This window comes from Rhinoraja longicauda, chromosome 11 (genome assembly GCF_053455715.1).
Source record: "Rhinoraja longicauda isolate Sanriku21f chromosome 11, sRhiLon1.1, whole genome shotgun sequence".
Classification (NCBI taxonomy): domain Eukaryota; kingdom Metazoa; phylum Chordata; class Chondrichthyes; order Rajiformes; family Arhynchobatidae; genus Rhinoraja; species Rhinoraja longicauda.
The window spans coordinates 45,484,747-45,499,017 of NC_135963.1; the positions used below are offsets into that span (position 1 = coordinate 45,484,747).

The following is a 14,271-nucleotide window of genomic DNA, read 5'->3' on the forward strand; positions in this document are numbered from 1 at the left end:
GTTATTGAATGCCATAGATCACCTCGGACCAAGGCCTGACAGCAACCAACATTGTGGAAGGGGAAGTCTGTGCCATAAGGTTGCTGATTATTTTGCTTTATTCACTGAAACAAAATCCAGGGTTTAGCATTATGGGAACTGCAGGAATCAGATTCAATGTTCTTCCTGTCATCTGGAAGAAACAGATTCATACTCAGGGACGTCTGATAGCCTGCAGTCCCTCTCGAACCAAATAAAATAGGAACATGTGTCTTTGCAAGCTGTTTGCAAAAGGGAAGATTGAGCTAAATCTAATCTTATCTCATTTAACGCTGTGCATTAGCATTTTTCCAATAGAGAGCGCTGGACATTTGAAAGAAAACCTGGCTGATTCTTTCCCACTGCACTGCACTAAATTTGCCCACTCTTTCACCACCTCCTTCCCTAAGCACATCGTAATTGACAAATATAACCAGAATGCAAGCAGCAAGAACTAAAATGGAATTAGCAACTTTCATGTTTAACACTAAACAAATTAGTTTTTGGAGTGCCTTAAAACTATTAAGTAAATGGCATTTCCTAATCCTGGGATCAAATATTGTTCCTGTTGCACACAGAAGAATTTGGTTTGAAGTATTTTAAGATGATATTTTATTATGGACTAGAAATTGCCCTATCATCACAATCCATTAGTGCATGCAAACAAAGAACGAATCAGGGGAAAACAAAAGCACATTCCTATTGCACACAGTCCGGGTTAGTTGTAGGAACATTTACCAGCATTCTTATTGATTTTTGAACTGCATGCCATAGTTCAAAATACAAAAACTCCACAGGCTTATAATATTGATCACACATTTGTCTTTTCTTTGCCAAAACCACTAATTGTTTCATGCACACATGCATTGTAGTTGCTGCATTCATCAAGGAATGTAGGATGGCCACTGTTCTAATCTATATACTAAAAATCTCATTTGTTTGTTTGTTTGTTCCTGAACTACAGCCAAAATGGTACACGACAGCGCGACAATTTCAGGCCCACCTTACTCACCGTCGTCCCTTTGGTGCTATTGGAAGAGGTTTTGTTGTTATATTTTGAAAGTTATTCACATTTTAATGTTTAAATCTATCTCCTTGGGAGGGAGGGGGGAGGGAGGGAAGGCGGATAAAGGGGATGGAGTGGGGAGAGGGGATGGAGGGGGGAGAGGGGGTGGAGGGGGGAGAGGGAGGAGGAGAGAGTGGGGGTGAGGGGAGAGAGGAGGAAAGAGGGGGGAGGGGAGGGGAGGGGGCAGAGGGAGGGGGAGAATGGGAGATGGTGCTGCACCAATGCAGGAGAGGTTTGGGCCCAACGGGTCCACTTGGTCTAGTTAGTTCTCTAAACTGGATACCATTCTCAAATCAGTAGGGTGACCAGGCAAGTTATTTCCCTACTCCAGTCTTTTGAAAGGAAACAAACCTGCAGATGCAGGTTTAAATCGAAGGTAGACACAAAATGCTGGAGTAACTCAGCGGGTCAGGCAGCATCTTGGGAGAGGACTGATCAGTCTGAAGAAGGGTCTCGACCCGAAATGTCACCCATACCTTCTCTCCCGAGATGCGGAGTCTACCTCCAGTCTTTTGAAATGTTTTCTTTAACCTAATATCAGTAAGAAAGGAAACAGTGTTTTGTTTACCCGTTGTACATTTCTAGTTTGCAGAACAGTGGCCAGATATCAACCTCTTTTCACTTCAAGCTTTCACACCCAATTCATCCTCTCCCTTCCTATGCCCACCCCAACCAAAAGCATTAACAGCTTAAGTAAGGTTCCAAGACCTCTGGCTACTTTTCCATAAGTTTGCTTGACACTAGCTATTAGCGGGATACTGCACTAGGTAGTCATTCATGGAAACAAGCCCTTCCGCACAACCCATCCTGGCCGACCAAGATGCCCATCTAAGTTAGTCCCATTTTCCCAGGCTTAATCCATATCCTTCTCAACCTTTTCTATTCACATACCGGTCTAAATGTTTTTCAAATGTTGTAGTTGTATCTGACTCAACCACTTTCTTTAGCATCTTGTTCCAAATATGTACCAGTGTCCATGTTAAAGTTCCTCCTCGGATTCCTATTAAATCTTTCCCCTCACCTTAAACCTATGCCCTCTAGTTGTTGATTCCCCAACCATGGGAAAAAGACCTTTCAATGTCCCACATGATTTTATACATCTCTTTTAAAAATCACCCTTCAATCTCCTACGCACCAAGGAATAAAGACCAAGGCTGCCCAATCTCTCCATATTACTGAGTCCTTCAAGTCCTTGCGACATCCTTCCGATAGAAGGGTGATCAAAACTGAACACAATATACCCAGTGCAGCCTCACCAAAGTCTTGTACAATTGCAACATATAATCCCAAATTCTATACTCAATCCACTGACTAATGAATGCCAGCATACCAACAGCCTTCTTCACCACCCTGTCCACCTACGATACCACTTTCAGGGCAATATGCACGTCTACTCCAAGGTCCTCTGTTCTACAACATTCTCTAGATCTCTATCATTCATTGTGAAGGTTCTGCCAGGAATTGGTTCTAAGGGTCTATCTTCATTATCAGTTAGTATGGCTGACACAATCTTCAAAGGTATACTGCTGGATAGCCAAAAAATGTGAGTAATAACGTATGCATTTTTACTATTTGCAATAGGTCCTAGGATACATATTTCCATTTGAATGCTTAATTGTATGCATTTGCTGGACCTTTACATGGATACATAAAGAGTTTATCTCTGAGGAAGTATGAGGTTCAATAGGATAAATAGCCTTAGCATATTTCTTTCTAACATTCTTAAAAACCAGTGATTACACAGTAGCTTGACACAGCTTGTCAAGTCCAGGCTGGCATACAACATAGATTTTATGCAAATTGGAGGGATGCAGCTGTGGTTCTTGCATTCCTAACGAAAATATAGAAGCTCCACATAAATTCCAGTTAGTCTTCTGGGCTCCCATTCATGACTTTGAAGATTATAATGTAATTTATTACCATCTATTTTATTTTATTTCTCAAAATAACTTTTTTTCCAGGGCAACCATCTAAGGCTTAGCAGCAGATGGTACAATCAATGATGTGCTGGACTGAAGACTTTAGCACTTTTTTCTCATTAAGGAAAAGTGATACAACATGTAATTGATTCTGTTTGAGGAAAAGTTGCAATACTTGGGATAAGAAGAAATGTTGATACGTCTTCCAATGTTAAAATGAGGGCAGATAAAGGCAATCTAGAATGAGAAAAGGCTATTTAGTCTAACATGCAGCATGCATCTCATCTCAATTTGGACTCCTTCCAACCCCCCTAAACATACTTAAAAAAATATTAAGTTTATCACAGTGTTCTTTGAAGGTTGAGGTATATTAAGATATTAAGAATTAAATGATTCACATGCATAAATATTTCAGCTTGCAACTTTGGTGAACTGATCTTTCTCACGTTAAAGGATCAACACCAGATTGCTTACCAGTTTAATCTAATTTTAGGAGCACAGAGGAGATAAGAAATATATAACTGGTTGGTTTAAAATGAGCAAAACAAAAGGATTTACTTTTAAGTTCTAAATCGTGCCCTCTTATGATTCCAGCAACCTTGACTGGAAAACCAATGTAGTGAATTATATTATGATAACATTGGCGCCACGGCAATCATGGTGCTGTTGAATATGTGACCTGTGAAATACAGCTATGGCAGCTAAGTCGGGATTTTGGAAGGGAAAAAAATGTTTCTCCCATTATTTAACAAGTTAAATTTGATGGGAAGGTTTTTTGTTCAACAACCAACTGAGGACCTGCATGAAGTTGGGACCAATGTCCTTTTTTCCTCTGGTATTCATGACTCTATAATTGTGATTCAGAATCTAATTATGTGTAATGCTCATCAGACTAAAGTCCCATCAATGTGAAGCTCAGCTTAAACAAACAAGATCAACGGCTAATTGAACAGACTCATGCTTTGCACACTGGTTAATCAAAAGGCATGCGTATGAGCAGGTAAAAATGAAGACAGAATCACAACTCTTTAACAGCAATACGGCTGACTAGTGATGCTCACATGGCAATTCACTCAGTATTAGTACAAAAGCAAACTGAGGACTTTGGGTGTCTGATATATACACAGAATACTGGAAATAATTTGCCAGCCAGCATCTGGGACGAAAATGTTAATGTTTTAGATGATCAATCATACGTATGCATAAATATTTACAGCTTGCAACTTTGGTAAACTGATTTTTTTCACGTTCAAGAATCAATACCAAACTCCTTATGAGATCAATCTAATTTTAGGAGTACAGGGGAGATAAGAAATATAAAAATGGTTGTTTAAAAAAAACTGAAACAAAAGGATTTATATGAAACAACTCTGTTTCTCCCTCTACATATCCTGCCTGCTTTTTCAGTTTTTAACTTAGTTAGCGTGCAAAAGATGAATCAAATCAACCATTCGGTATATCAGAACAATCAACAAAAATTAAACCAGATCTTAAAACAAGATGTCCAATTCACATTGTGTAGAATGCTGGGTATTGAGGCAACTTCCTCCCAGTTCCAATCTTAAATACAAATTAATCAAGCAGAGGCTGATCCAAATGATCAGTGCTGCATTACAATTATACAGAACTCTCATTCAGGCTTTATAACTGTGTCAATTTTTTTTTTGAACAGGAGCCACATAAGAACCTAACTAAAACATTATAGAATATCAGGAGTTCACTAAAATGATCCTTTCTATCAGAAGACACCCATTATGAAGTAACAATATCTTTCCTTGTATGCAGAAAATTGAATATGAACTTTAGCTCACGGGGATAATTGGGTTGAGATAAATGAAGCTCTCATCAACACTGCACCCAGCCCTCGGTCCCACTCTTTCATAAGATTTAGGTAGGTGGAAGCAAGTAATTAGGTGCAGTCTGCTACATCTCAAATTGCAGAGCTTCCAGGTCATTTTATTGAATTGAGAACATACTCGTTTGTTCACTTGTATCAAGCAATTTCTACCATTGAGGTAATTGGCATGATTCCAGGAAAGTAGAATGCTCACCCACTTCAATTGTGCCATGGAATATATTTTAAAAAAAGAGGCTTAGCTATACATCCAGTGAAAATAAAAACAAACTAAATGGTGTAAATCTGAAATCACGTAAAGTGCCACATCTGTGGGAACAGCCAAATTTCAGGTCAAAGATCATTGATCAGAACCAAGTGAGCAGTTTCTAAACATTGCCTCCTGGTTTGCTTCATTTTGCATTGTCGGCTGGAAAATTAACACTCTAGCCTGTGTAATATACAGATGTGACAATGATTCTGACAAAGGGCCTTTGACCTGAAATGTTTTTCTTCGCACTAATGCGGCCTGACCTGTTGAGTATTTTCAGCATTTTCTGTTTTTATCTACATTTGAAATCTTTAAATTATGGATGAAAGTTATGTATTCACCTTTTCATTTTTCCTTTGTTTGGTATTGCCCAAAGGCACAAGAAAAATTAATTTCATTGTAAGAGTGTAAACCTTATTAATGTGAGCTGACATAGGAAATTTTGGCCCAAAAAATAAACAAGGTAATATTTACTTTGAGAAATAGCTACCTTAAGTTCAAATGGGATTTCCACTTCAATTAAAATCTATTTTTTAAAACACTTATCAAGAAAACTCTTTGCATGTTCTTTGTGTGTTTTGCATTCTAGGTTTCATCAGACTCTCTAAGCAGAACATGCCTGATTCAATCAAAAGTTACTGTTTCCTTTATTGCTTGGAACTTGATTTCATCTGCTCATCACGGGTCTCTTCTCTCTTGGATTACCTTTCCTATCCCTTCCATACCTGGGCCCATCTGCTCATCAGCCCTCCCTCATCTGGTTCCACCAACAACCCTTGTCTCTGCCCTTCTTACCCCTTGCCCATCCAAGAAGTGTTTTATGTACTTATGTTTTCATCTATCAGTCTGTCCCAATATTCTGGCCAACTTCCCTCTATACTCTCAGCCCCGATGCAGCTTATTGATTTGAAACATTGATCATCTCTTTGCCTCTGCAAATGCTGCTTAATCTGCTAAATTCTTCTAGCAATTTGTATTTTGCTCCATTTACCAGCATCCAGCCTCTTGAATCTCCCATTTTGCTTTATTTCAAAGTGCATATTCACTTTGATACCAACATTTATTTGTGGTGGCTAAGGTAAGTTACAAATGGTTTCAGTGTTCATCTGTGAAAAAACAATGAGGTACTTGAATCCTTTATGTTATCTCCTTTTCTCTCTTTACCTCCACCCTGCTGTGTGGATAAAACTGCTGTTCTTTACTCATCCTGGAGATCCTAGCATTCAAATAAATTGCAAATGATCTCTACCACATTAATAGACCTCTATTCAAAAATGGATAGTTACTTTTGTAATGGATCACGGGATGACCTAGCTCCCTTAATTGATCTTCTTGCGCTAGTGGGAGAAAACAAGAGAAATTAAATACTAGAAGGAACTGAACTGCACACATTCAGGAGATAAAGAATGGTAAAGGCCATCTTCTTTTGACCAATACGGGGTCTAGGGTGACGAGATGCTCATACAAAATTGACCTTAAATCACTCAATCTTGACACTTGCTAGCAAGAATGCCTCAAGAGATTGTGTAGCTCACCAGCATTAAACACTTGCATTTCAATGATGACTACAACGGTTGAATGTCTGGAAGGTGCAGACTTTGGGACACCAAACCCTGATAGGTGACAATGCCTTCAAAAATATTTTGATTTGAATTGAAATAGATGTCTTGGGCCATTATTTATAGAGACATATCAATGTGTTCTAACAACTTAATAGTTATTAGTTGCTTGTAGATTATTGAAAAGGTTTTATTCCCCAACACAGATGATGTCCCTGTAAATACGGGTTTATACTATTTTCTTGGAAGTGCTACAGAAAGCAAGACAAAAATGAACGATCACATCAGATCAGTGGAGTAAGGAGGAAATTATAATGCGTAAAATAAGGTATGAAGTCAACTACTAACTTAGTAATGAAAACACTGCCAAACAATATGCTGGTTATCAGTATCCAACAATACTGATCGAGTATCTGCTTACCATTGACAGAGAATTTCTAACTCATGGTTGTACAGTACAGAAGGAATTAGAAGTAACACCAGCAAGTTTGCAGATAACACAAAGCTGGGTGGCAGTGAAGAGGATGTTAGGAGGTTGCAGGGTGATCTGGACAGGTTGAGTGAGTGGGCAGATGCATGGCAGATGCAGTATAATAATGTAGATAAATGTGAGGTTATTCACTTTGACGGCAAAAACAAGGAGGCAGATTGTTATCTCAATGGTGTCAGGTTAGGTAAGGGGGAAGTGCAGCGAGACCTGGGTGTCCTTGTACACCAGTCACTGAAAGTTGGTGTGCAGGTACAGCAGGCAGTGAAGAAAGCTAATGGCATGTTGGCCTTCATAACGAGAGGATTTCAGTATAGGAGTAAAGAGGTTCTTCTGCAGTTGTATAGGGCCCTGGTAAGACCACATCTGGAGTATTGTGTACAGATTTGGTCTCCTAATTTGAGGAAGGACATCCTTGTAATTGAGGCAGTGCAGCGTAGGTTCACGAGATTGATCCCTGGGATGGCGGGACTGTCATATGAGGAAAGATTGAAAAGACTAGGCTTGTATTCACTGGAGTTTAGAAGGATGAGAGGTGATCTTATAGAGACATATAAAATTCTAAAAGGACTGGACAAGCTAGATGCAGGAAAAATGTTCCCAATGTTGAGGAAATCCAGAACCAGGGTCCACAGTCTTAGAATAAAGGGGAGGCCATTTAAAACTGAGATGAGAAGGAACTTTTTCACCCAGAGAGTTGTGAATATGTGGAATTCTCTGCCACAGAGGGCAGTGGAGGCCAAATCACTGGATGAATTTAAGAGAGAGTTGGATAGAGCTCTGGGGGCTAGTGGAATCAAGGGATATGGGGAGAAGTTGGGCACTGGTTACTGATTGTGGATGATCAGCCATGATCACAATGAATGGCGGTAATGGCTCGAAGGGCCGAATGGCCTCCTCCTGCACCTATTTTCTATGTTTCTATCTTTCTAAAACAAAATGCCAGGCAGCATCTCTGGAGGATACGGGTAGATAGTTTCGTATCAGGATCCTTCTTCAGACTGTTACTCCAGCACTTTGTTTTTTTGTTGTAAGCCAGCATCTGCAGTTCCTTGTGTCTCAACCAGGTAATAAACTGTGAATGTTTTCCAATTTCACATTAGTCACAAAGTTTACATCAGTTTCTAACTTAATCATGCCCAGCACGGACTACTGAAACAACAGCATGAAGATGCCAACTTTATTATTAATGCTAGCAATCAAGTATTCAAACTCTGTTATCCAATCTCACGTCTCCTGCGGTAAATTGGGTATAGAGTGTGAGTTCTGTGCGTCTCACATAGTAAACTTTCAATTTTGATGGTGCAAATTAAAACCCTGGATAAAGCCCAACCCTTCCTAAAATGTTCAGCAAGATGTTGTAACAATGCAACTTTTTTCCTGGCATTTTCCTGAGTAATATCTTGGACACAAGTTTATGGCCGCCTTTACTAATCATATTAACAGAAATGAAATGTTCCACAACACAAACAAAGGTGACAATAATCTACTTTTAGAAAAAGTAACATTATAAATATATGAAAATTTACATGAACAATTGCAACCCAAACTATTATGGGTGCAATTTTCAGATATTTTCAATCAAGCTATTGAATATATACATATTAAATGTATATGTCATTATAACTTAATTGTAAAATTGCTTAATCGATCATGGAAGGTTGGTTCATGCATTCAAAATGGGAAATGTGCAAAGAAATCGAGATGATGTTTTTATTTGTTCAACATAAACAGGGAAAAAGCAATAACTTAAAATGGAATGACTTTTTATCCTCTCATGGTTGCATGTAATACATTCTGGGTCATGATATTTATAAGACAAGGAGAACTATTAACATATAGATACAATCGTGATTTTATGAATCCAGGTTGGTTAACATTGCACACATTTAGTTAGTAAACAGTAAAACCCCCCCATTTGCATTAGGCAGGCATTTCCTGTTAGCAAAGTTTTCAGGGTAACCCCCAGCACACTTTCCACTGCACACTATGTGGTGTGGGCACGAGACACCTCAGCAGAGCCGGCCACATGCTCTTGCAGACTTCTCCCACCTCCAGAATCTGCAGGCATCTCGAACTCCTTCTGCATCCTGACAATCTGCTCCTGGGTCGTCCCGAGGGCCTCTTCCAGTTGTCCACGGAGTGCCTGCACAGCCAAAAGCTCCGTCTGCAGTGTCTTTTCTCTGCTGGCGCTATATAGACATGTGAATTTGGAGACAAAAATGAACTAAATCAAACTACTGAAGACAATACCTGCTGAAAGGACAACAGATGCATGTGCTCTCCCACAGCAACCACAAGACATTGTTGGAGTAACCATATTCTAACACTTCCATTTCCCAAACCACACAGCGTGACGTACCTTAACTGAAATGACCTTTCGGCTTAAGAATTATCACAGAAACTGATCTTGAGAAAGGGAGTGGAGGAAAAGACAGTTTTGAATTAGGAGTAATCAAAACTGAATTGTTGCTGATGAACATGGAGGAGATTATGAAACAAAAAGGACATGTCTTAATAACTGGCACGGTCAAAAGATAGTTCGCAGTTAATGAAAATATGAATCCATACTAGATTGGGAAATCAGGTTAACAAAATTTTGAACTCTAGATAAATCTTTGCGCTAAAATAAAATGGCAGATGACATCAAATGGAAGCAGTATTAAATAAGATTGTTGTGTGTATTTATGGTCAAGCAAAGGTGTACCTTTCAACTTGTACAATGTTGAATTAATAAAATTCTTTGTTAGTGTATGTGACAACACAGCTAATACCATGTAATACAAACTATTCTCAATCGTCACATATCACCATCTATATTCATGTTGGATGTGGTGTAAATAAAAATCCAGGTCATTGTACCAGTTATTCCAAGCAAATATCTTGTTCCAATAGATTTATACAATTTCTCTTTTTCAAATGGATTACAATCAACTTTGGACCAGACAAGAAGTATAACTAGAATTTTCTTCTGATGTTGTATGTGTTACTAATCAATGACTTACAACTTTGCTATTTTAACAATTACACATTTTAATATTCAATGATGAAATATACAGAAAAAAATCTTTACTTTTGGAAATGTTATAGAGTCCAATTAAATCACCTAAAATTAATGAGTAATTCTCGCTAGATGTTAAGTGTAATGTAATTTTATATACTGACACAGTCTGACAGGCTGCACAAAATCTTACCCATCTGGTTGATTGTGGAATTTAACAAGGGTATTGTAGAGTTGTCTTTCAGCTCGAAGTGCTTCGCTTAATCTTGACTGCTCCAAGAATTGTTCTTCAAGAGCACAGACCAGCTGCCAATAGATATCAGAAACTGTAAGAATCTCAGTATTCTTATTACTGCAGAGAGTGAAATGGCCCTTTATTATGTTGATGTTCATTTTTAGACATACATTTCCGCTGCAGCCCCAAATCAATTGATAGTCAAATTTGTCTTTGAATTTGTGGGTTGGAAAGGGAAATATTTACCTATTCCCTATCACTAGCTAGGAAATCCCCATGAGAAGTAGGGATGTGAAAATCTGCTGAGAATAATAAGTAGACACAAATGATAAACAGTCAGCATAACTACAAGATATTTAATACACATAGACTGTTCCTTAAGAAGTGGAGGTCTTCAGTCAGAGAGAAATTGGGAGAATTACAAAAAAAACCATAACCAATCAATTCCCAAAGGCTTTAAATATATCACTTATTAATTCAATTTGATTTTAGTTTATTTTTTTGACCTCTTAAAAAAAATGCAACATTCTTAAACACAACTAAAGTTGATTCGCATTTTTATTCTCCTTCATTACTCTAAACTTTTCAGCTTCACTACATTCAGTACTTGGGAAAGTTGCCTTATTAGCACCTTATTAATTTGTAGAATTTTAAACAGTGTCTTAAGATTTTGGTTTTAATGTACTTGCTCTGATTCAGTTTCAGTTAGTTAGTCCCTTGATCATCTGTTACATGTACAGTTTTCTCGCCCCCAACTACAAGCTTTTAAATCAAGTTAACTAGCTTCCTAGATAACTTGATTTAATCCAGTAACCACTTAAATAACCCAAGGAAAATATTCTTTGCTGCCTCAAGGTTTAATTTGCTGGAGCTCAGCATATTTAAGACTAACGAGCCAAATGTTTACGCACACTTATGAAAATAGGGAGTAATTTAACACACAAACCTGATGGTGTTTTTTCCCTGCACTACTTGGCGCAGTTAATTCCACGGTTTTCACTTGCTCCCTCAATATTAGGAGCTCTTGTGTGCACTTCTCCACTTCTGGAGACTCCCTTAGCTGTGCCAACTGTATCTGCAGATCCTGTGGTGCAAGAAAATCATCAAGAACATCATTGTTAAGCCGGAATTCAATTGTCAAATCTAAAGCATCACCAAACCTAGAATTTTATAATTATATCTGGTTCGGAACAGAACATGGCATCAACAATACAAATTATTTTAGCAATCTTTAAAAGTCACACCATGATGTGTAGCTCTAAAATGTCTCATCTACTGAACTGTCATTAAACAAAAAAATATTTGGTCCCACTTCCTACAACCATGGTTATTTCACAAAACCTTCCCCACTTCAGCACAAAAATTGGTAATCCACAAAGCATATCAACCTGAAAAAGTAGACTCGAAAGTATCACAAAATGCTGGAGTAACTCAGCAGGTTAGGCAGCATCTGGGAGAGAGGGAATGGGTGACGTTTCGGGTCGAGACCCTTCTTCAGACTGAAGTCTGAAGAAGGGTCTCGACCCGAAACGTCACCCATTCCCTCTCTCCTAGATGCTACCTGACCTGCGGTTACTCCAGCATTTTGTGATACTTTCGATTTGTACCAGCATCTGCAGTTATTTTTATACACAATATGAAAAAGTAGACTGCTCTTTCTAACATATTATCTTTCCCAGAACAATTCAACCACTGATTATATTAAAACCAACCTGAATTTGCTGTTCCTTGTCATGAATCATGTTTGAAAGTGCTTCAATCTCCACTGCTTGACATTGGAATTCTTGCTGCTGGCAGGAGAAGGCAGACTGTAGTGTGGCCAGCTCAAGCTACGAAGATAAAATATAACCCACATTTAGATGTTCAAGTCAATTACATAGGAAAAAGGAGTCACTCATCAAAGCAATGGTGACATCATATTTAAAATAACTTAAAGGCTCAGAAGATAGTTTCTCCTTGTCTTCAATCTAAAACTATGTTCCCCAATAACAGATGATCATTGGCAATTACCAACATTTATAAATCAATCTTGTTGCAAACATGCAATTTAGATGCATATTCATAACTCATGCAGAAAACTTATTCACATCAATGCTGATGGTAAGTAGGATAAAAAGGACCAAATTTAAATCAAGAAATTACAACTTGAAACCAAAAGAGCTGTAGCTTTCAAAGTCTGAGAAGGAATGACATAATTCTGGGATGGGAAAGTCAGTCTGATTTCAATAAAAAGAACATATAGCATAGTTTAACGTGCTTTACAAGATCTGCTGGTCAGGAATTCTGCAAATACCTTCCATGGGTTTTCCTCAAGGCTCTTCATTCCTATCGTCTCATGAATTATATCCAACCTTTTTCCTACAACTGTTTTTTGACAATTTTACTAAGTTCTAAGGAAAAATATGACTTAGGTTGAATTCCTTTCATATATTTCTTTGTAGTTATGTGTTCAATCATCTGAATGACTGTCAGATTTTAGCTCAGTGTTTATGTCATGTACTGCAAGTTCCTTATCGTCCATCCATCCATCCATCCATCCATCCATCCATCCATCCATCCATCCATTACGAAAACTCTGTGTTTGTTTGTATGTATGTGTCCACCATTTCTGGTTGTTCGCACAGCCAAAACGGTACACCATAGCGCCACAATTTTTGGCCCACGTTACTCACCATTATCCTGGGCATAAGTCTAACAACTCTCACTGAAATTGAAGCTACATTTTTAAAGCTAGAGACATTTTAAAGTTTAAAAATTCACTTTCTAACCCATTTCCTGAAAGTACTCAGCGTATGACATCACAATGGGCGACGTTCCACTTCATTTGCTCTCACTCGCCAAAACAAGATGGCCACCGCCAGTGCAGCCGCCCGGGCTCAGTCGGTCCCTCGCCCCTCTCACGCCTCTCGCCCGGCCGAGACTCGCACGTCGGCAGTAGGGTTCAACGCATGGGCACTGGTAAGTGCCTTTCTCCACCAACGGCTCCACGGAGGGGAGTGGGCATGGAGGCCGAGTGGGTGGAGGGGAGGGTGGGGGGTTGAGGGAGGAGAGAGTGGGGGTGGGGGTCGGGGGGGAGAGTGGATTGGGGAGAGGGTTGGGGAGAGTGGGGAGGAGGGGGTGGGGGAAAGGGGACAGTGGGGGTGGGGGAAGAGAGTGGGGGTGGGGGGGAAGGGGGACAGTGGGGGGCAGGAGAGAGTGGGGTGGGGAGGAGGGGAGAGTGGGGGTGGGGAGGAGGGGAGAGTAGGGGTGGGGAGGAGGGGAGAGTGGGGGTGGGGAGGAGAAAGGGGGGGTGGGGGTGGGGAGGTGAGGGCGAGTGGGGTTGAGGGGAGGGGGGAATAGGGGTGGGAATGGGGGTGGAGGCAGGGCTGGGGGAGTGGGGGTGGGGGCAGGGGAGGGACAAGTGGGGGTGGGGTAGGGGAGGATGGAGTGGGTCAGTGGGGGGAGGAGGGGGGGATTGAGTGAGGGGGGGGAATTGAGGGTGCTACACCAATACAGGAGAGGCTTTGGGTCCAGGGCTCACTCAGTCACACCCTTTCCCCTTCCCTGTTCCCCCTCTATGAGGAATGGACCCAACGGGTCCACGGTCTAGTTTTATCTAAAAAATAAGCTTTACTTTTCCTAATCTATTATGTCCACATCAGGTTTCTTCCTAAATTTATTTAAGACACCAACTACCCTCAATTTGACATCAAATACTGTACCACCGCAGAGATGTCAGAGTTAAATCTAACTCTGAGATTAATGAATAGTGAGCTTGAGTGGGAAAACTCAGTAATTTTCATGGTCTCATTGAAACATAGAAAATAGATGCAGGAGTAGGCCATTCGGCCCTTTGAGCCAGCACCGCCATTCAATATGATCATGGCTGATCATCCAAAATC

General features: G+C 39.8%; 1 protein-coding gene across 15 annotated transcripts in view; it reads right to left on the reverse strand.

Moving 5' to 3' along the window:
- pde4dip (phosphodiesterase 4D interacting protein) overlaps positions 1–14,271 on the reverse strand; it is a 367,097-nt gene that overhangs the window by 98,618 nt on the left and 254,208 nt on the right. For 13 of the 15 annotated variants that reach the window (XM_078407559.1, XM_078407562.1, XM_078407548.1 and 10 more), the window contains 5 exons: positions 12,103–12,219; positions 11,337–11,474; positions 10,349–10,461; positions 9,207–9,346; positions 6,395–6,445 (listed from right to left, as the gene is read on the reverse strand). In XM_078407559.1, coding sequence (XP_078263685.1) covers positions 6,395–6,445; positions 9,207–9,346; positions 10,349–10,461; positions 11,337–11,474; positions 12,103–12,219 — 559 coding nt within the window. The remainder of the gene's footprint in view (positions 1–6,394; positions 6,446–9,206; positions 9,347–10,348; positions 10,462–11,336; positions 11,475–12,102; positions 12,220–14,271) is intronic. The other 2 variants (XM_078407556.1, XM_078407550.1) reach the window with 1 other exon arrangement.